This window comes from Lepisosteus platostomus, chromosome 19 (genome assembly GCF_059453375.1).
Source record: "Lepisosteus platostomus isolate fLepPlt1 chromosome 19, fLepPlt1.hap1, whole genome shotgun sequence".
Classification (NCBI taxonomy): domain Eukaryota; kingdom Metazoa; phylum Chordata; class Actinopteri; order Semionotiformes; family Lepisosteidae; genus Lepisosteus; species Lepisosteus platostomus.
In genome coordinates this window covers 332,935-353,766 of record NC_142629.1, presented here as the reverse complement: position 1 = coordinate 353,766, position 20,832 = coordinate 332,935, and the positions used below count along the sequence as shown (strand labels likewise).

Sequence of the window (20,832 nt, the reverse complement as noted above, 5' to 3'; positions counted from 1 at the left end):
TAACCGGCAGCGTGTGGGAAAGACACTATAAAAGTGATCCACCAGGACAGAGAGGCAGGGGGATTCTTCATGTGTAACCCCGCGGTCTCAAAATCGCGAATGCCCTGCCAGGACAAGCCTGCTCTAGAAACTTAACTATTTATGGCAGATGCATTTTTCTGCATTAACGCTCCCTCTGCTGTATGTTGTCCCCCGCGTGACACATGACAGCAAGCCATAAGCTTTGATAAATGCCCCCCCCTCTGACGCAGCCCTACCTACAGTAAGACAGGACACACTTGCATGCGGATTGCTTCACAGGCTGCGTACGTGCGGAAAGGTCTCTCGATTCACAGCAAACCTGTGACAAGCCCCAACCACAAGCGCATCACACCAGAGCCGCAGTTTGCTGCCTGTGTTTATTAGTGGAAAGGCGCCTTGCCAAAGAAAGGAAAAAAAAAAGTGAAGCCCTTGTGATAAAATATACCCTTCTCCCTCTCTCGGCTGCTGAAGGATGCTCCTTTTTCCCTGCACTACTTCATACATCTCATCAATGTCTCACTGCCAGAGGCCCTCTTAATGTCAGACAGTCTAATAACTCACGACTGTCTTCTCCAAATCCCCGTGCATGCTCAGGTGAAAGCAACACCGCTGGGAAGCAGAACACAGATCTCGCTCGAACGCAGCAGATCAGGAACATCAAGGGCACCTTCTGAGGTGCTGTGGGAGCCCGACATCTAAAGATGCCCCAGTAAAAAGAACATCCCCACCTGTAGAGGGTACAGCCTACAGAGCAGGGAGACGCACGCCCAGGCCTGGAGATCTGCAAAGCCTTCATTTCCTCTTGCTCTCGTCTCTGCATCGCGCGACCAAGCCACTCTTTTTATACCCGTCCCCCAGCCCAATCAGGGAGAACTTCTGTTTTTGCAGGTTATTACCCACCTATGCCAGGGTGTCGCTGCCCACGGGCCCCGTGAGCTGGGGGCCAGTCTTGCGAGACCCTGCCCAGCGCCCGGGAGGGCCTGTACATCAAGACACGCTCGGCGGGGTTGCTATGGCGATGTCAGCGTGACAGGGGTCGCGGGGGGGGGGGGGGGTGAAAGGTTAATCTGTGTCTCAGACAGGCGGAGGCTGGGGGTGGAGGTGGCCAGCGCGGAGGTGGCGGGAGGGGCGCTGGGAAGACCTGGCGCGACACGCTGAGCCGGGGGGGTCGCAGGCGCTGGGGGGGTCGGCTGTGAGTGACACCGCGAACACTCTGCTTCACCAGCCGGCAAAACCGAACCGCAGCACAGCGCGGCGCGAGAATGAGAGCAAACCTGTCCGCCTCACGGGGAGAAATGAATGACTGTGCCCTTACTGGGAGCACCGAAGCACACAGCCTCACAGACACTCGTGTCATCAGGCCCCTCGCTTGGCCAATATTATTGATAAAGTCTGCCTGCAGTGGGTTTCGGATAATACAACCAAAAGCGAAGGGGGTTGTGTTTCAGGAAGTTCTTTCTTTTTTTTCCCCCCCAAACGTATTGTGTTTAAAGAAAAAAAAAACGTGCAAGGGAAAAAGAAGGCTTCATGCTCAAATTCATTCCGAGGGAAGAGTTCAGTAATGATACCCAGAATAAACTCTGTAGGAATACAACTATGCACAGAGGTACCCTGATCAAAGAATAAATTCCCTTTGCTTCACTGGAGCGTAGGACTTGACTCAAGCTTTTCCAGCTCATTCTTCCAGTTACAAAACAGCTTTAGCTACAGTGCACACCAGTGCCACATGACTCGTCTTCCCCCGACCAGCATGCTTGATAAAAAGAACTTTGCATAATCAGCTGATTTCGGTAATCCACTCCCGGTTCGGAGCAGGAGCCTAGCTGGAGCTCCCGGAGCCCTTCAGCCCTGCAGCAGCACAGCTTTCTGCCAGCAGCTTAGACTAGAGAGCAGCCTTACGAAGACACCTGCTGTCCCAGGGGACTGCTCCAGCCTGTAGTGCATTCTCTGTTTATGTGGTCCTGCATACTGAGCTGCAAAACACATTCTTCAGGCACAGACACTGCAAGACATCCTAGGCATTTTCTTTTTTTTCCAGTGCATATGTCTTCTCTTTAAACCCAGACTCCTACCTGCCACAACAGCACCAATTATAATCTCTCTGGCTCAGGTCCACTTGACCCAAATCAAATTGCCATATGGATTGTGCTTCAGAAAGGAACATCTTGCACTGATTTTTTTAATTCCCCTATAAAACACCAACCCGACTGACACCCGAAAACCTGTTTCCTCTGCGCGTGCGCCTGCCTGCCCAGCCTTTTTACAATTAGATTTCCTTCCTCGAGGAAGCACGATTAAAAATAACAAAGGAGGTTTGGGTTGTTTTTTAACCCAGCCAGAGTTAAAAAGGCTCAGACGCGCACACACAAGAATTGATCTTGAAGGAATGCTTTCAGAAAGTAAAGCTTTCTGACTCCCGCACAGGCAATTTCAGTGAAAGCAGCTGCGCGGGCTGGGGGTGCCCAGGGCTCTCTGCACGGCTCAGACTGACACAGAGCCCAGCGCGCCGCAGGGAAGACAGAGGGAGCGCGCCACACTTTCTCCTGCTCAGCGGCTCCATGTCAACAAAGCCAGGTTTCAGCATTTAGAGCACTCTGTGTTGCAGCCTTGTGTTCTGAAGTGACAATTAGCGCACTGGAAGTACCAGCAAAGTGGGGGGGGGGACAGAAATGTCAACGACAAAAAATCCGAAGCGTCTGCTAACATGCTGCTCATGCTGGTCACCTGGACAAAGCCAGATGAGCACCGTTCCTGGAGCACCACAGAAAATGCAGGAGTCAAGTTCCCCCCCCCTCCCCTCCTCTCCTCTCCTTCCCATTCCTGGAACAGCCTTCTTATCAACAGGGATACACTGGTGTCTGGCGAACACGCTGCACTTTGGGAGCAGTGAGCTCTTAATGCAGAGCAGCTGCTGAAATGTAGGAGGCAAAGGGAACTACAAAACAGCGCGGAGCACAGAGGCGGCTCCCCGCAGAGCAGCTGATGGCAGACAGCTCATCCGCTCTGTCCCGTAAAAGCCGGGGGTAGGTGGAGCTGGCATACGCGTCGGCTCAACGTGTCCCTACCCCTCCGCCCTGGTCCCCTGGGCTTCTCGCTGACAGGATCGGGAGCCAGATCCGCAGCGCAGTCCGTCCGGATTGATCCGGTCTGTCTCTCCAGCCTGGAAGCCGAGGAGGGAAGAGGGAAAACCGCACTGAGGAAGGAAACATGCAACACGCTGCCCCCCCTACTCCATTTCCACCCGGCAAGATCAATCGATACAAGAGCATTGATTAGCGCAGACTCTGGCTATCACTCTGCTGTCGCTCCAGGAGACCCGTCTCCAGAGCGCCCCAGTCGAGATCCAAGCCTTCAGGAAATACCAAATACCTACATGATTTAATAACCTATACCAACAATGAAGTAAATTCATCCAGAATAACACTATGATTAAGTGGGAACTATTAAAAGCGTGTCTGCAGATCCACTGTGAGCACGTTGCTACACTTGGGGGCACACAGGTAAAAGTTCAATACATACTGAAAAGACGAGAACAGAGTGTTTCGGCAGTGGAGCCTTCTTCAGCTGTGTGGCTCCACAGCTGAAACACTCTCTCGGCCCGGAATAACCCTTTACCTGTGTTCGTGCGGCTCCCTGCTGCTCCTCCTTCAGGGAGGTCTGACCAGGGCCTGTCCCCTCCGACCCTGAGAAGCGGCAGGCTTGCTCATTTCCTATTTCTGGGCTTCGTCCGTGTGCCCTCGGCTTGGAAGGTTTAGAAACGGGTCTGGAGCCGAGCCGAGCCGAGCCACAGCCAGCGAAACCGGAGGCGCGTTTGTTTATACTCGACGGGACCACGTCACGTCTCGGAATAGCGGGCCTCACGCCGCCCGGTCAGCGCAGCCCCGCGGTACCGTCGAATAAACGTGACGCTCTTACTTCTCCCACCCCTGGTTCCGGTCCAGAGTCCGGGATTCAGGTGCCCCGCGAGAGGTTCGGACCCGAACTCCCTCCGCAACTCTCCGCCGTCTCCGCTCCGCGACGCTGGCGGCTTTCCCAGAGGCCTTTGCTGTTTCATAATAGTAATCATAGTAATCATAATGACGATGTCTTTGATTATTTCAATTCGTGACGACGGTTTAAAGTTGTTCTGGGGGAAAGGGCGGGTTGCTGTCGGCCGCGAGGCCGGCCTGGGCCCCTCTCGCGCGCAGCCCCGGTGCTCCCGTGCGTGTGCGACAAGACGCGCTCGTGCAGGGCTGTGATTGGTTTGCGGCGAAATGCACCGTTTTGCCCACAGGCCCTTCGTCCTGTATCTACCTGCAGCATGCAAAGCGAAGGGCGAAGAACGATGCATCCGTGACACTGCATTCGTTTTTGTTAGTTTGTTTGTTTGTTTGTTTGTTTGTTTGTTTTGTAAGGTGTGCACTATGTCACCGGTGCGTGTGAGCGCTGCTAGGAGGGGAAGCGGCGCGCGTCGGCCGCCAGTCGCGAGGAACACGCTCGGAGCGTTGCCAAGGCAGCCTCGCGCCCTCCCTCGTCCCGCAACGCCGGGCGCACGAGCTGTCCCTGGGGACCGGGAAGCTCATTCGCCTCCACAGGCTTGCAGGGGTACATCCCCTCGCACCCCGCTCGGGAAGTGAGAGGGGGGACGCCGCTGGTAGAGACTTTCTTAATCCAGTGAGGGAAACGGCCTCGGCCGGACTGTCCACCTGCAGCGGCCGCGCCAGCTGGGCGCAGGAGGTGTCGATTGGAGTCTGTGCTGACGTGCGCAAAGCCCTTATCAACCATCGGGCAGCAGCAGAATCCATCGACTAAGCGAGCATCGATTCAGGATTGTCATTTTAAGTACGTTTTCCATCAGCCCTGTAGCAAATCGAATCACACTGCATGAAGAAGCCTTGTGTGTGGGCATACGAGAGTGAGAGCGGTGTAAAGGTGTATGATGCCCGTTCTTCATTAAATACAGGGTCGAGACACAACACCACAATATGTCACTCCCTTTAAAACGCTCGTTAGCAGGGGGTGGCGGTTCGGCTCCCAGAAAAGCAAACGACTTCTGCCCGGCCAGCCCGCTCAGAGCCCCGCTAGCGCTGTCTCGCTCCCGCACAGCGACTGCAGCCGGCGCGGGGCTGGAGCTCTTCTCGCGCGGGGGCAGAGCTGTCAGGGCGCGCGGGCCCCGGCCGGGGGCTGCTGTTCCGCACCGAGCACGTGGTGCGCAGGTTACCCACCTGGAGCGGCAGGTAGCGCCCAGGGAACCAGTCTGCACCCTGACAGGGCTTCTGTCAGCGCGGCGCGGTTTATTAAAGCGACGCGAGGAGCTCTGCCTGTGTCCTGTAACAGCAGCAATGCCCCGAACACCTTGACACTGTCAGGGGGAGACTCATCTGACTGCACGCCAGAAAAAGAACATTTCTGTGATCCCCACACGTCGCTGAGCTGGTCTTCTAGCCTCCCATTGGCTGTCGTGTAAGCAGTCCTGGCTGTGTCTCGAATATCAATTGCCGTTCTGAAGGAAGCGAAGCGTCCCTGATCGCTGGTGTTGTGTGCGTGTGGTGGAGCCGCTCTCCGGCCCTCAGGCCCGGACCGGGCTGTCGCTCTGCCGAGAACCCCAGCTGGTCTGCGCCTCGTGTTCGCGGTGGCGAGGCGGGCCGGAGAGGAGCGAGTCTGAGACCGGCGGCCGTGGGGCGGCGTTTCAGGCAGGCTGGGTAAAACCAGACACTTATTCTAAAATTCCACGAATTTCCTTACTCTCCATGGCAAAACGAAATTTGAGGTGCGCCCTACAAATTCACAAATTTGAAAACAGCAATGTACCAGGACATTTTGCTGACACTAATAGCTCAATTAATCCTTCACTCTTTTAATTCTGTATAGGGCGCCACGTTTCGTCGTGTGCAGAGCACAACCACAGGACTGTATACCAGGGCTCAGTACCGCAGAGCCACTCCGTCCGCTGGGCTGATGAGATGCCCCCTGCTGGTTAGATGAGGTAGTGCCCCCTGTTGAATACCGAGCTGTATCTGCCCCCCGGGCACCTGCCCTCTCCACACAGCCCTGCGCGGCGTGCGAAACCGAACCGAGGGCAGGAGAACGGGTTTTCTTAGCCCAGAAACGGGCCTCCACGTCCCGATCCGGGTGTTCGTGCAGGGCGGCCGGGTCTGCTCCCGGATGACGCATCGGAGCGCGTCGGGCGAAACATACCCCCAGGGCGGGCACGGCTGAGGAACAGCCATGTTCTCGGTGTACTGCGCACAACTAGAGAGGGAGGTCATTAATAATCCTCTAATGAATTCCTTAACTTAAAAGATAAATACTTAACACTAATTACAAGCATACCGTAATTAGATTGGCGCACATCAGACAGCAATTTTCTCTCTATTGCTTGTTCAATTACTATCATTTGCCCTGTTTTTTACTCCCGTTTATGTCTCTACTGTTCTAATTCTCCAGAACCGACTCTGTAGTTCTGTGATTGACTGCGGTGAGCCTCAGGTCTGGCCGACAGCCTGCCCCCAGGTCCAGTCCAGGGACTGGTGACCCGGCCCGGTTCGGCTCCGGTCTCCGGGGTTTCCCCAGCCCTAGTGCAGGGGCTCCCGCTGTCTTCCGCATTCCCTTCCTACTGCGGTTTCAATTACTCCATCACTCAGTCACACTGGCAATTTGCTTAATTAGACCTTTAGAAACAAAATGAAACTGTGTTTCCAGCTCTGAATACAGGTTTACAAGTAACCTGAACCCCTGAAGTGCTGGGAGCTGACAGCACCTTCTGGAGAGGGGCTCCGTGTGTGCCGGAGGTTGTTTTCACAATCTGGCGCTTGATGACACAGTTTGGAGAGCAGCTGAGGTGGACAGCGCCGGCCACTGAGGTCCAGAGAGCAGCTGAGGTGGACAGCGCCGGCCGCTGAGGTCCAGAGAGCAGCTGGGGTGGACAGCGCCGGCCGCTGAGGTCCAGAGAGCAGCTGGAGTGGACAGCGCCGGCCGCTGAGGTCCAGAGAGCAGCTGAGGTGGACAGCGCCGGCCGCTGAGGTCCTGAGTCTGGAGTGGACAGTGCTGACCCCTGAGGTCCAGAGTGGACAGCGCTGGCCGCAGGGGTGGACAGCTGAGTCCCCTGCTGCCACTGCCCACCTGCGCTGGTGGTGGCTGGGGCTGCACTTCTCTTAACTCTGCCCCGGGTTCGAAGGAGAGCCTTTCCATGAATGTGAGCACTGCAACGCTACCGACAGCTAATCAGCTCTTCCTCAGATCAGCCTCTTCTCAGCTGCAGCCCTGCTGTCTCCACCGGCCGAGGAAGCCGGGCGCAGGGATCGGGCCAGCTCTCCCGTGCTCCTGGGCCGAGTGCTGTCAGCCAGCGACAGCAGCAGCTGGTCCTTCGTCCGTGATAAAAAATAAAACCACATTCAGAATAATTGCAAATGATGTGGGGATCAGAGAATACTCCTGGAGAGTAAACAAGCTGTGTGACACATCCAACTAGAAGCATTTTGTAATTTCATGATACAAACACACTGGAAAGAAAGTGGGGGGAAAACACAATCTCATTTAGAACAGGCTCTTTAAATAAAAACAGAAGAATTAGCATATTCCAAGGTCGTAAATATGCAGTACAAAACGAGGGCAGAGCTGTGCTGGGCTGTGTCTGGTCCTGGAGGAGCCCTGTGCTCCCAGTCCCACCAGCAGCTCCAGCAGGCGACTGCGCTGTGAGCAGGGAGGTGCGCTGGAGACCCGCTGGGGCTCCGGCGTCACTCAGAGACCCGGGCGGGGGGAGGCGGAGGAGGAGGATAAATCCCGTCTCAGGCTGCCAGAGGGATGATGGGATCAGGCGAGGCCGCCACATTCCGTGCGTGCCGGATTATCTCCCAGAAAGCAGAACGATCGGATTCCGCCTCCCTCTGAGCCAGGGATCTGCTCACATTCCTCGCCACCCTCCCGGGCTCGGGCACCAGCGCTGTGATGGACTGCACTCCTCCGCTGCTGTGCATAATTGCAGAAATTAGCAGCTAATGAAGCAACACTGAGCTGGGCAGGGCAAGGTTGTGGAACGGTGGGGACCGGAATATCCCGAAAAGCTGAACTGCATGTTTGGACTGATGTGCTCTCTCATTCGAGACTCCAAGGCTCAAACACTGTGTGAGTTCATCTAAAGCCTGCTTTCAGGCCAGGTGAAACTGGAAGCCAGCACTTAGTGATTGTATCTTCCTGGAATGCTGTCAGCTATCAGCTGTAATACCTGATGCATATAAAGTCCATTTATGTCTGTTCCACAAAGGACGGCCGTTTCGTGTTTGTGAGTTAATCCAATTTGGGATTTTAAGAGTTTGAAAATGTATCCTACTGAACAGTCATCTTACCTTCCAAAAGGACACAGCATCACGCTCATCTTGCAGTATAATGAAATACAATAGAATATCATTCAGATTACGGTCAGTACTGAGACAAAAATAGCATTGCTCTTCATTGTCACACAGCCCAGGTTGGGCTATGCCAAGGCTCTGAGGGGCACCTGTGCAAAATCAATCAAGGTTGCACAGTCTGGCACATAAACAGGAAGTCACCAGCATGTCCCGGCTGCAGGAATCTGGAGAGGACTGGGAGCACAGCTATACCAGCGGACAGCAGGGCGCTGCCACACATATTGCTGTCAACCAGGAAATGCGGTGGCCCAGCAGGTGCAGAAAGCACAGCAAAGAGAGACAGATAAGAGGAACGCAATCGATGCTTATTGTATCTCTCAGCAGGCTCAGTACTGAAGTGCAAAGAACAAAATGCAATACTCTGTCTGCAGAGTCACAATGATTCCTGATCAGCTGCCTCCCACAGGTCCTAAAAGGCAAGCAGTTCAGATAAGAATATCCAACAGCAGCACAGGGAGTGAGGGGCAGGCTGGAGAGGTCGATTTAAAACGAGAGCACTCTCCTGCTCTGGGGATTGAGGTGGTGCTCCTGCCTTCTTCATTTCCACGTCTCCCCTTGTGTGCATCACCAACCCTCGTTCACTCTGCACTGTTTATTCTTCATGGCTCTGCAAGATAATCAGAACACTGGAGCCGACTAGCTAGCGAGGAAGCTAGCCAACTGGGCTTGATTCCAGACCAGGGGTGCTGTCTGTGTGGAGTTGATATGTTCTCCCCGTGTTGGCGTGGGCTTCCTCCCACAGTCCAGAGACTTGCCAACAGCCGAAGCGCTGTCTGGGACAGCCGGCCCTGGTGCGAGTGTGTGTCTGTGTGCCCCGCGCTGGACCCAGCCTTGTGCCTGTTGCTTTCCGAGATGGGCTCCAGCTCCCTCGTGACTCTGTATAGGGTTCAGCTGTGAGAAAATAAATGGATAAGGCCAGCTAGAGACAGGTAGATAGAAACCTTTCAGTGGCCAAAGCCTTAACATACAGTAATTGTAACATCTTTTCACGGCCGATTTACATGCACAGAACAGGATCAGAAATCTCTGCAGACAGGTTGACTTTCTGGTGCTGTGCAACAGCCAGAGCTAATTAATATTCATCGTCTCACAACATGTAGATTTCTTACTACGCGCGCCCTCGGTTTAAGAGACGACAGTGGAATTTTACTTTACTTTTTCCTTCGTGGCCACATGTGAGAACCCGGCGTGCTGCCCACTGCCCGAGCGATAACGATGTTGTCTTGGCCTCTACTCCCGTCATGTCTAAAAGTGGCCCCAACCTCCCAGCGACCTCGTCCTTGGTGAAGGGGTGGCGACTGGGAATCTCACTGTTCTGGCGTGTCGCTGCAGCTACCAGCCCGAAGCAGCCTGGGACTCTGGACTTGTGCTGCAAACAGAGATCACTCTGCTTTGCTGTGGCAGTGGCTGCATCTCCAGGTTTCTCCAGCCCTCATCACAAAAGCATCGGGAATTCAACAGGGAACAACATTTCCTCCTAGTCGGGAGCTTTGCTTGCGTGCTTCAGTGCTTCTGCGCTTCGGTGCAAATGAATTATTTTTTGTGCTTAGAATGCTCACTTGTATTTTTTCCTTTAAAGAAACTAGTCGGTTCAATAAAGAGTGTTTCAAGGTGGAAGGTATTTCAGAGTCATGCCATAGAAAAGCACCACACGCGTGTGTGGGCCCATGAAGCACAGAGCGGGATACCAGCTCGCCCCTCTTAAAGAGAGGACGCGACACCCGAAAACGTTCCGAAGAGAGTTTCACGTCAATCGATACCACAGACAGAGGAGGGGTGGGGGGGGGTAAATATAAGCACACAAGCGCGGGGAGCTGGAAGTAAGCACTCTCTCTTGTGTTTTGTTTGTAGAGAGAGGAGCCCGAGCCGGAGTCATGCAGTCCTTCAGAGAACGGAGTGGTTTCCATGGCAACCAGCAGTGCTACCAGCAGGAGACACATGAATTATCACGCCTTGAGAATTACAGACATCATCACAGCCAGACCAGACAGGGCTACGAGGCACATTCGCTCGCGGCCGCGGGGACGAAAGACTGCTACAGCCAGCAAGCCTACCCGGCCTACGGCAGCGGCTCGGCCCCCGTGGACAAGCAATACAAGGGAACCAAACTGCCGGGCCAGCTCCTGCCCAGCGGGCCCTCCGCCGGCGGCTACAGTGGCCACCTGGGCTCAGCGTACCCGGCCCAGTACATGAGCGAGGGGCACCTGCCGCAGAAGTGGGACGACTCCGCGCACTCGCACCTGCCCCAGTACGAGCAGGAGCTGGTGGGCCGGCTGGAGCCCGCGGCCGGCGGCGGGCCCGGCGGGGGCCAGTACCTCGACCAGACCCTGCTCCCCATTTCCCAGAGCCAGTGCGCCCACCCCGCCCAGCCCAACCCCCCCGTCTACACCACTCATCCCCAAGCGAAACTGCCCCAGGACACCTCCCCGTCCCCCATGACCTACACCCAGGGGCCCATGCACTTCCCCCAGCACTCCCAGTCTCTCTCCTCCTCAACGCCCTCCTACCCGGCCGTGGAGAAGTGCAGCCAGACGCCCCACTGCTACAAGAGTTACGCCATGCCGCCAACTTCCCAGTACAACCGGCAGCTGGGGAGCAGCAGCATCAAGCAGAGTGGCTACAGAGCCCAGGGCAGCTACACGTACCAGCAGGCTCCCTCGAGGGCCGGCTACGAGCAGCAGGCCCTGTCCGGCGCCCAGGACGGGCTTTCAAAATACCAACATTTCAGCCAGCCCCCACAGAACTACTGCCTCTCCGACATCTCGGTCAGGTCCCCCGAGCAGTACTACCAGAACTGCAGCCCCAGTTCGAGCCACTCCCCGGCCCGGTCTGTCGGGAGGTCTCCTTCCTACAGCTCCACCCCTTCGCCCCTGATGGTCAATCCCGAGTCCTTCCAGTACAGCCAGCCCCCCATCACGACGGGGGCCGCCTCCGCCTCCTCCTCCTCCTCCTCCGCCAGCGGGCTGAGAGAGCAGAGCTTGCTGATGCCCCCGCACTCTCACGCCTCCCCCAGCCTCAACCCTCAGACCGCCAGCTTCGCGGGCTCCCTCAAGGACCGCTTTTCCGAGAAGCTCCTGTCCAACCCCAGCCTGTGGAGCCTCAACGCCCTGACGTCTCAAGTGGAGAACATTTCCAACAACGTCCAGCAGCTCCTGCTCTCGGAGGCCATGGTGGCCAACAAGAAGAGCAGCAAACGCAACCAGAAGAAGACGGAGGACTTCAAGGGGCAGCTGAGAGCCCTGGAGGACGGGTCGTGCCCAGATGCCCAGCTGGCCACGCCCGTGCCCGAGCCGTTTGGCACGCCGCAGTCCGTCCACACGGAGCTGCAGGAGGGCGAATACTCCAGCAGCTCGGAAGACCAGTTAGAGAGGAGCTACTACTACTGTGGCCAAAGCAGGAGCCCAGCCCAGCCCACTACAAACTCCCAGCACGCGCTGGAGACCGTGTCCTCCTGCTCCGCGACGTCCCCCGACGTCTTGTCCACCAAGTCCGACGACTCGGCCCACAGCCTGCCGAGCGCGGAGGCCGGGGAGAACCTCGCCACCTTGCTCAAGAGCATAGGAGAGGAGAAGTCCCCCAAAGGGGCCCTCGCCCCCAGTCCCCTGAAGCCGGAGCAGGACTCCCCCGATGACATCCAGCGCCTGAAGGACTCCCTGAAGGAGAACTTCGAGGAGTCGGCCTGGCTGGAGAAGACGGGCGAGGAGAGGGAGGAGCCGAAAGAGCGGCTGGCTGTGGACGGAGACGGAGACGGAGACGGAGACGGAGCCGCCGAGATCCGCGCGGCGGAGCCAGACGGCTGGCCCGACCATGACAAATACCCGTCCCTGTTTCAGAAGATCAGCAAGGCGCTGGCAGGCAAGAGCTACCCAAGCGACATGGAGGAGCAGATATATCAGGAACTGCAGAACCAATATGTTCCGGATGACGGAGGCAGTGGGGAGAAGCCATCAAGCCCTTCAGACTTCAACTGCAAGACTGACATGGTTTCTGATGTGGAGGCTGAGATATATAAATCAGAGTTTCCCACCGATTCAGACGCCTCAGGGAAAACCGTTCCATTCAGCTGGAGCAATGACCTTGTACAAGATCAATATTTAACCATGAAAGAGGACGACTCAGAGTTTCCGCATTTTGATTCCAGGAGCGAATTGTTTGAGGAGAAGCTTTCAGCAGCCGAGAGAGAGAAGCAGGAAGCTTTTGAAGAGCAGCACTCTGTCCTTTCCAGCCGAGCCACTGGAGCGAGAGAGGGAGAGGATAGCTCGCCGTCCTCTGAGGAGGCCATGAATAATAAAACATGGGCCCAGGAGTCTGGGGAAATCGGCAGCCCAGCCCCGGAGCAAGTAAACAGGGCTGCTGCCGCCACAGAGACACAAGACGCAGGCTTTCCGAGCTCCGAAAGGAGGTCAGTCATTTGCGATATCTCACCTTCCAGGCAGCCTGCTAAGGCAGCTTTCTCGGGGCTTAATGAAGAAGCAACGCCTCTGTCCCAAGTGAGGGAGCATATCGATCGCCACGACGCCGTGGTGCTGGAGCCCGACTCTCCGCAGCTGCCGGGCAAGTCGATGATGCACTCTGCCCCCTCCTGGGTCGACACCCCGCCCTCGCCGAAGAAAGGTGACGAGGAGATAGACCCCCGCATCGACGGCCCGACTGGAGTGACACCTTCCACCAAGGCTGAGTCCCCCCCGCCCTCAGCGCATCTCACGCCTTTCCACAGGAAGCACGCAGAGGACAAGAGCAGCCAATCGGGGAGAATAATGCACACAAGCGTGAGGATCCGCAGGCTTTCCAGCGGGGTTGGAGAGGGGCTGCCGGGCACCCCTCAAGAGATGAGCATGCCCTCAAGCAAGAGCATCACCGTGACAGATCAGACAGGCGTGATGCACAAGGACCTGTCCAGCCAGACTACGAAGCTTTTTCCCGAGAGCTTCCCTTCCAGGATGTGCACCAGGTCCTTCACGGCCCTGGCTGCCCCCAAAGCTTGCATCCACCTGAAAAGGCAGGTGGCCACAAAGCTCGCAAAGGGAGTAGCCGCAAAGGAGACGCTCCCCAAGATCAAGTGGAAGAAGCAGAAAGGCCCCAAGCCGGCTGTCATAGGTCACCTCAAGGGCAAGAAGACTCTGAGTGAGAGCAGCTCACAGGACGAAAACCACGACTCCAGCTTGCCTCCGGCTCCGCCTGGTAAAGACCCGAGAGCCATGGTGCTGAGGTCAAGGAAGCCAGCGCAGGAGAAGCCCCTGAAGCACAAGGGAAAGGACAAGAGGACGCCTTGCGCTCTGCCCAGGAAGCTGAAGGACACGAAGAAGCACAAGGCCTCCTTCCAGAAAGAGGCGGCGCGCGGGAGCCCCAAGCAGGCCCTGGCGGGGTCCCAGCGCAGCGTGGTCTACAGGATCAAGCCGGAAGAGAAGGCCAGCCCCCCTCTGAAGAGGAAGGCGAGCTGCCTCTCTCCTGTCCCCGTGAAAAAGCGGAGAGGGGGGAAGGCGGGCAGAGGGGACGGCTTCCAGGCCCCGTTAAAGAACAAGCCGGGGGGCGTGAAGGCTCCCAGCAAGAGGCTGCGGCAGGGAGAGCACCTCCTCACCAAAGACACCCCCCTGGCGGCCGTGAGTGGTGGCCACTGCCTGCCCCCTCAGTACCCCCCCAAGACAAAGTACCTGCCCCCCCGCAAGGGCAGGGGCCTGAAGTATGAGGCGCTGGTCCAAAAGATCACGTCTCCGGGCGCGAAGAAACACTCCTCGAGCCCCCCAGGGGAGCCCTGCGCGGCGCAGGCTGCGGAGAACAGGGGCCCCGCGGAGCCAGCAGCGGGGGCCCCGGGAGAGGAGGGGGGCGCGCCCAACGCCACGGGGGCGCCGCACGTGGGCTTCGCCAGAGCCCCCACTTCGAAGAGGAAGAGAGTGGCGGCGGGGGAGGGCGTCGAGCCGCCCGAGGGGCCGCTGGAGTCCGGGGGCCTCGTGGTCCCCACGCCCAGGCTGGCCAAGCAGAGGGCGATCAAGAACAACCACGAAATGCATCTGAAGCAGAGGAGGAAAAAGAGGAAAGCTCCTGCCTTTCCCCCCCCAGACTCTGCCCCCGCGGGCCAGCAGGCTCTGCCCCCGGCCCCTGCCCTGCCCCCCTCCGCGGGGCAAATCCCAGGCAGCCCCACGGGCCCCTCCGACACCGGCGCGGCGAAAAGGGGCGCGCGCAGGTCGGCGCAGACGAGACAGAGACAGGGGAGAGCTTCAGACAAGCCCAAAGCTGTCAAGCAGACGGGGCCCAACAGGCGAAACCGAAAACACCTGAGCGCGGTCAAGGCCAGGCGGGGCGGCCACAGGAGGCCCAGCGCTCCCGTCGTGGAGGAGAAACAGCCGGAGATCCGTTTAAAATACGTCACGTACAAACCGCAGAAGAACGAAAACAAACCCTTCTTCAGCCCGTACGTGCACATCGACAGCTCCAAAGAGTTTGCCGCTCTGTGTACGATTGTTAACAGGCCCGAGGAAGAGTTTCTGCTCCTGAATGCCAGAAAAAAGAGCTCGGCCAAGATGAAAAGCCCTGCCCCAGTTGCTAAGGCGATCCCCAACTCCTCGGTCATGCTGCAGGGGCCGCTGGTCAACAAAAACCTCATCGACAGGTGTCTAACCTGCTGCCTGTGCGGAAAGCCAGCAAATTACAGGGAGCTGGGGGACCTGTGCGGCCCCTACTATCCCGAAGACAGCATACCGCGCAAGACGCTGTCTCTCAAGTGCAAGCTGGAGCCCAGGGAGGACCGAGCCAGGTTGAGCTGCGGCGCTGCGCGGAGCCCCCCCTCCCGGCCGGAGGGCGACAAGGGCCCCAGCGGCAGCGGCAGCGGCGCCCCGGGGCGGCCGAGGAGGGCGGAGCGGGCGGCGGGCGAGCCCGGCGCGCTGCGCCCCAAATTCAGGGAGCGCTACCGGAAGCTGCAGCAGTTCCAGGGCTACGACCGGAGAGCCGCGGAGGGGGAGGCGGGCCCGGGCAAGCCGAAGGAGGCTCTGCAGAGGCTGGAGCTGGAGGCCGAGGCCAAGGAGCACTGGGTGCACGAGGCCTGCGCCGTCTGGACCAACGGGGTCTTCCTCGTCTCCGGGAAGCTGTACGGCCTGCAGGAAGCCGCGCTCGGCGCCGCCGCCTCGGTGAGTCTCTCTCTGCTCGCCGTGGCCCAGGGGGGCTGTGAGTGCCGACCTCACCGGTGGCGTCTCCCACCGCCTGATGGGACTCGCGCACACGGCACCACTGCTGCTCGATCAGGCCTAGCGCGGCACAGGCCGCGGAAACGCGACATGCAGTAGGGCTCCCGAAAAAGGAGCCAGGGTGCCAAGCGATGCCAAATGAAAGAATCCTCATGTCCAACGCTGTCCTTTGTTTCACTGCCACAGCGCTGCCTGAAGTGCCAGGATCTTGGTGCGTCAGTGGGCTGCTGCAGTAAAGGATGCCCTCAGAAATTCCACTATGTCTGTGCCAAAGAGATGGGTAAGAGCTCTAATATTAGCAGGCCTGCGTGTGTGTTTGTACATGTGCTTTCTGGAAGCAAAGTGACTCATTTCAGCCAGCTGGACCACATGTCCCTGTCTCTGCTGATCTGAAAGCGCTGTCATGTCTTCTGTATTTGATACGGTGTGCACACCTTGTACAGTCTTCTTCTCCGTCTCGGGCTTTGAATCATTTGACTACACGAGACTGCTGACTAAGAAGCCCGATGGAGGATGTAAGATTGTTCCAACAGCTGTGTCAGGGGCTGGACATGGGTGGGAGTGTATTTCTGTTTGGCTTGGTATTCAGACTCTCTTCTCATTGTTTTAGGTTGCTCTTTACAAGAAGAAAACTTTTCATTGAAATGTCCAAAGCATAAGGTAAGTGACCGTGTTATGATAGAAGGACAGAAGGTAAAGTATTTGTGGATGAATCCAGTATTTTTAGGAAGAACGGTGCCTGAGATTATTCTTCCTGACAACACTGCAACGGAAGGCTCATTCTGCCAGCGGTGCCGGCTCTGAAATCAGACCGAACTCTGCTTCCCTCTTCTGGGGTCACGGGCAACCTGAATTTCCCAACACTGGATGTGTTGCATGAAGAAGTAGAGCTGTGTGCTGGTGTACTTGTGCGCTCGTGCGCTCGTGTGCTCGTGCCTCTGGGGATTACAGCAGACCCTCACTGCCCTGCACCAGCTATTGACTGCAGAGTGCTCATCCGACATTCACGTTAACACAGGCCGCTAATTAAATTCACAGAGACGTTCGCTCTTAAGAGCTGTACAATTATGGCAATTCTCGCCTTTATCTGAGTGCACAGCATGCGACTGGTGTGCTGACGCACTATCGGCTGTAAGTGCTAGAGCACTGTAGCACCTGCGTGCTCAGCCTGACAGGATCTGAATGCGCTGTGTGTTCAAGGACTGCATATTTAAAATGGCTCAGACACTGAAAGAGCTCCAGATAGCTGCCGCAGATGTTGTTTTTCAGCAGTACCTCAGCCTGGGAGAAATGAAGACAAGAATCTGACTTCAACACCCAGATCAATGTCTCTGCGTCCTCCCTGCTCTCTTCAGTGGACCAGCGGAGGGGGGGAGGGGCGCTGAACCATTTTAGCTGTATCGCCTGGTCCAGTGGCGCAGTGCTCAGCACTGTAGCATCACAGCGCAGGGGCCCACCTGGGGAGAACATGCAAACTCCATGCAGGTGGCACCCTGTGTTCACGGGGGTGTCCTCTGGGTGCTCCTGTCCCCCCCACAGTCCAGAGCCGTGCTGGTGGGCTCACTGGCTTCTGGGAAAATGGTGTCTGTGCTGTGAGGGTCTGGCCTCCTGTCCAGGGAGTGCACGTGCCCAGTGCTTACTGGGATGGGCTCTGGCTCGTCTCTGGCTCTGTACTGGATGAAGCAGTTAGATAGCCTACATCCTGTGTATTTGTTTGACTCTTTTGTGTGCTGATGTAAATCGATGAAGAGGTCAAAGGTTTTCATCTCTTCTCTCTAGTTCCTATCCCTGTAGAAAGCTAATGGACCGGTGAGGTCGGATCATTATTAAAAGGCACAGACAGCCCAGACTTTTTAGCACATCTCTATTCCGTTCTCTTTCTAGATAAAGCTTATAACGAATACTTCTAGAATTAGTTCCCACACTGTAAGTGCTTTTTTGTGTTTTGTTTTTAGAGCATTGCAATACACAGGCTATTAAAAATACAGACAGCGGCGTCAGGTTCCGAGCACTTGGCGTTGTGCCGCCTGCCCCCCGCTGGCCAGACGGGGAACTGCGCTGGGGAGCGCAGAGAGGAAGGTCAGAGTCTGAATTCAGGCTGACATTCACCAGGGAAACGACTGACAAAGCAGAATGAACAACAGCATCGCCTGCCCGGGTTGACAGTGCGGGGGGAGCTTGACCAGAGATCAATGCAATCTCGCCGAGATACCTCCCACGGAACGAGGTGTCAGAAAGAGATATACAGAGGTCTCGGTAGCGGTGGGATCTAGGGCTCAAACACAGGGCAGGGGGGAGATCTCTGAGCTTCACGCAGAAACGGTTTAAAGGCGAGTAAAACACGAAATAAAGGTTCGTTTTTCTCCTCCGAGAATGTAACGGAGGCGGCAACGATTTTACCATCAGCTGCCACATCACTGACTAGCCAGGGGAAGCGATGTCGTGAGGGTCCCGCCGTGCCTGTAGTGCCCGATAGCGCAAAGCGGAGGCAGGCGGCGAGCGCAGCGCCAGTCTGAGCCGCGCTGTTGAGGGAGCAGCTGCCCCCGCAGCCGGAGAGACACCCTGCCGCCAGGGGGCGCTCTGCCCGTGAGCTCGGCGTGATGACGCGGAACACACCACGTACCTGTGTTTCTAATGCCGCGGAGAAGCGCACTGCCACCCCGTGTCTGGGACGAGGTTCATCTCTGATTTATGAAGTGTTATTAGTGCCGTTAGTTTCCCTGTGAACTATGCTCTTGCGCCACCGTGGGGAGTGTCACAGTGCCTCGCGCGTGGAGCTCGGTACGCCTCGGTTCTCGCGCAGACACGCGAACGGCGACAAGATCCGGGCCGGTCGAGGTCAGGGTCTGGGTCTGGTTCTGGTTCCGGGTCAGGGTCTGGTTCGGCGGCACGTGTCCACGCACGGGACGCGCGCGGCCGCCTCTCCAGACCCGTCTGTTTTCTGCCCCCTCCCAGGCTCTGTGAAGACCAGCTGAACGCGGGGCAGCCGGCCGTGGGGAGGTCTCCTTCTATGCAGTGAGTCAATGGACACCCATCCCTGTGCTGGCAAGTCAGTAAGGGCTCCGGCTCCGGGCTCGGCGCCAGCGCGTCCAGGGCGGAGGGAGAGCCCCCTGCCTCTGCTCTCTTCCGGGGGCGACTTCCAGCGAGCTCCCGGAGCTGCAGACACGCCGCAAAAACAAAATCGAGGACAAAAAAAAGAGACATTGTGTAGCCATGGCTACAGAGACTTTAAACAAATAAAAACAGCTGTTTAGGGTTCTTACTGGGGGAAGGGCAGAAGAAAAGAATGTGCCATTATAAATATTATATATTTTTTTGTTTTGATTAATTTTTACCTGCGGAATAGAGGCAATGACGAACCTGTGAAGACGTTCAGTGTGGCTCCCCCTGCCGTACATACTCCGGAAGACGTTGTGATTTTCAATGTTGACATACATATTCGATATTAAAATATATTCATATTTAGGAATTCACGCATTTCTATCGAAGGATGTATTTTAATGTACATTTCCAACATATTTCAATAGACACAATGTGCAGTTTCAGACGTACGTCGCGGCACCTTCGCAATGTTATTCACGAATTGATTAAGTGTAATAAATGTTTTTTACAAATCTATAACTGACAGCGAAATCTCTGCTGGTCCTACTGAACACTGTAGAACTTCAGCAGAAAAGTATTCACACCCTACGAGTGTTGAACGGACCTGAAAGCACCGTCTCTTAAGCTCGTTTAACAATTATTTCACTTGGTAAAGCGGTGAAAAACACTGGAGTTGATGCCGGTGGGGCTGTCTGCAACTGTGTATGGTATTCTATGCAGAAGATGATATTTGGATATTTTAATGTTTTGCTCTTTCAATATGTATTTCAACGTGCATATACAGAATTGTCACAATGTTAGAAGCTCAAACTGGGACATTTGTATAGCGGAATCTATTCAGCTCTATATTTTCATATATTTCCGTTCCACAGATTTGCACAAGTGCATTTGTAGTTAAAAGCTCTTTGAAAATTGGTTGGGTTCCTCTTTCTTTTCTTTTTGGGAAAGCTGGCACATTTTGTGAAGGTATTTTTCTTGTACCTCATGTCTTTGTAAAATAGATCAGCCCAAGGAATAAACTCCTACAATATGCACATATTGTTCCTCTGATATTTCTGTCACTGATGCCATGTTAGTATGTGGGGTTTCATTGCACTGATCTGCCCAGATGATTAGCTGGAGTTGCAGCAGTCTGGGTGGTTTCTCGCTCCTGGTCCCGGGGGTCGGTGCCTGCAGGGCTTTTCCAAGCAGCAGCACCTGAAGAGCTGGGAGGGGCTTTTAAACTGGTCCTAATAAGATGGTTAATGAGCTGATTGAGCTCGTTAAGAGCCGAGCTCGCATGAAAACCTGGACTGGCTCTACAGGACCAGGACTGCCCACCCCTGCTTTAGCCCAGCCCATTCACTGATCATGCATTTAGTTCATTTAGGTAAACTACAAAGCAGCAAACTGAGGCTCTATTAAATTAAAAAACAAAAAGGTCAAACCTACAAATCTCACTCCCAGCTGTTCTCATTTTCATGATTATTTAATGGTGTATATAAGTATTTGACCATGTTTAATTGTAAGATGTGCTGTACTTAAATAATTGTGTATAGTATTTCTTAGAGATGTTTATTTTCTATAAAATAAATATGTTATTGCCTTTAAAATGTTATTAAAAGAATGAATTAAAAGGATTTTTGGAATGTTACTTCCTTGGTCAGAAATCAGTCTGTGTGTCGCTCAGTTTCTTTATTCCTCTAATCTCAGGCCCAGAGGAGAGAAGGGAGGGATATGTCTGTTAATTTGTTTCATTTTTAATTCCTAGAGTCTAGATAACCCACACCTTAACCCATGTTCCTCTAAGGGTTTTCTGCAGCCCTACGAGGGCTGTGTGCCCTGGGTCAGCCTGCATCCGGCGCACATCTGGAAAACCCCGCAGCTGCGGGCCTGTCCCGGACGGATTCCAGCTGGACCTGCTCTCCCTGCTGTGTCCTTCCCATGAGCCCCCCGTCTCACCCTCTCCTGTGTCGCTCGTGGTTGCCCATGCCTGCCCGCCCTGCAGACCATATGGCACCCTGCCCCTGGGGGGGTGCTGGGCAGCGAGAGGCAGCTCAGGGGAGCCGGGCGCTGTCGCGCGTGTCCGCCCTTCCAGCAGGACGCCTGTCCACCATCCCAGCAGGACGCCTGTCCGCTCACCCAGCTGGACGCCTGTCCGCTCA

At 55.8% G+C, this 20,832-nt stretch overlaps 1 protein-coding gene and 2 long non-coding RNA genes across 6 annotated transcripts in view; 1 reads left to right on the top strand and 2 right to left on the bottom strand.

The window, feature by feature from the left end:
* LOC148644748 (uncharacterized) overlaps positions 1-4,988 on the bottom strand; it is a 121,075-nt gene extending 116,087 nt beyond the window's left edge. For both annotated transcript variants that reach the window (XR_015928608.1, XR_015928607.1), the window contains exons 1-2: positions 3,637-4,988; positions 3,087-3,181 (exon numbers count right to left, since the gene is read on the bottom strand). This is a non-coding gene — a long non-coding RNA (uncharacterized LOC148644748). The remainder of the gene's footprint in view (positions 1-3,086; positions 3,182-3,636) is intronic.
* The window catches only part of rai1 (retinoic acid induced 1), a 38,394-nt gene extending 18,073 nt beyond the window's left edge, over positions 1-20,321 (top strand). Inside the window, exons 2-6 of one of the 3 annotated variants that reach the window (XM_088613411.1) lie at positions 10,260-15,529; positions 15,773-15,866; positions 16,197-16,246; positions 17,542-17,665; positions 18,542-20,321. In XM_088613411.1, coding sequence (XP_088469537.1) covers positions 10,283-15,529; positions 15,773-15,866; positions 16,197-16,246; positions 17,542-17,665; positions 18,542-18,561 — 5,535 coding nt within the window. In that variant the 5' untranslated portion in view covers positions 10,260-10,282 and the 3' untranslated portion in view covers positions 18,562-20,321. Of the gene's footprint in view, positions 1-10,259; positions 15,530-15,772; positions 15,867-16,196; positions 16,247-17,541 lie in introns of all 3 variants that reach the window. The other 2 variants (XM_088613412.1, XM_088613410.1) reach the window with 2 other exon arrangements.
* On the bottom strand, positions 7,466-18,332 carry LOC148644747 (uncharacterized). Its single transcript, XR_015928606.1, has 2 exons — positions 18,210-18,332; positions 7,466-9,299 (listed from the first exon to the last, which is right to left on the bottom strand). It is a non-coding gene; the product is annotated as an uncharacterized LOC148644747 (long non-coding RNA).
* Positions 20,322-20,832: the final 511 nt, after the last annotated feature.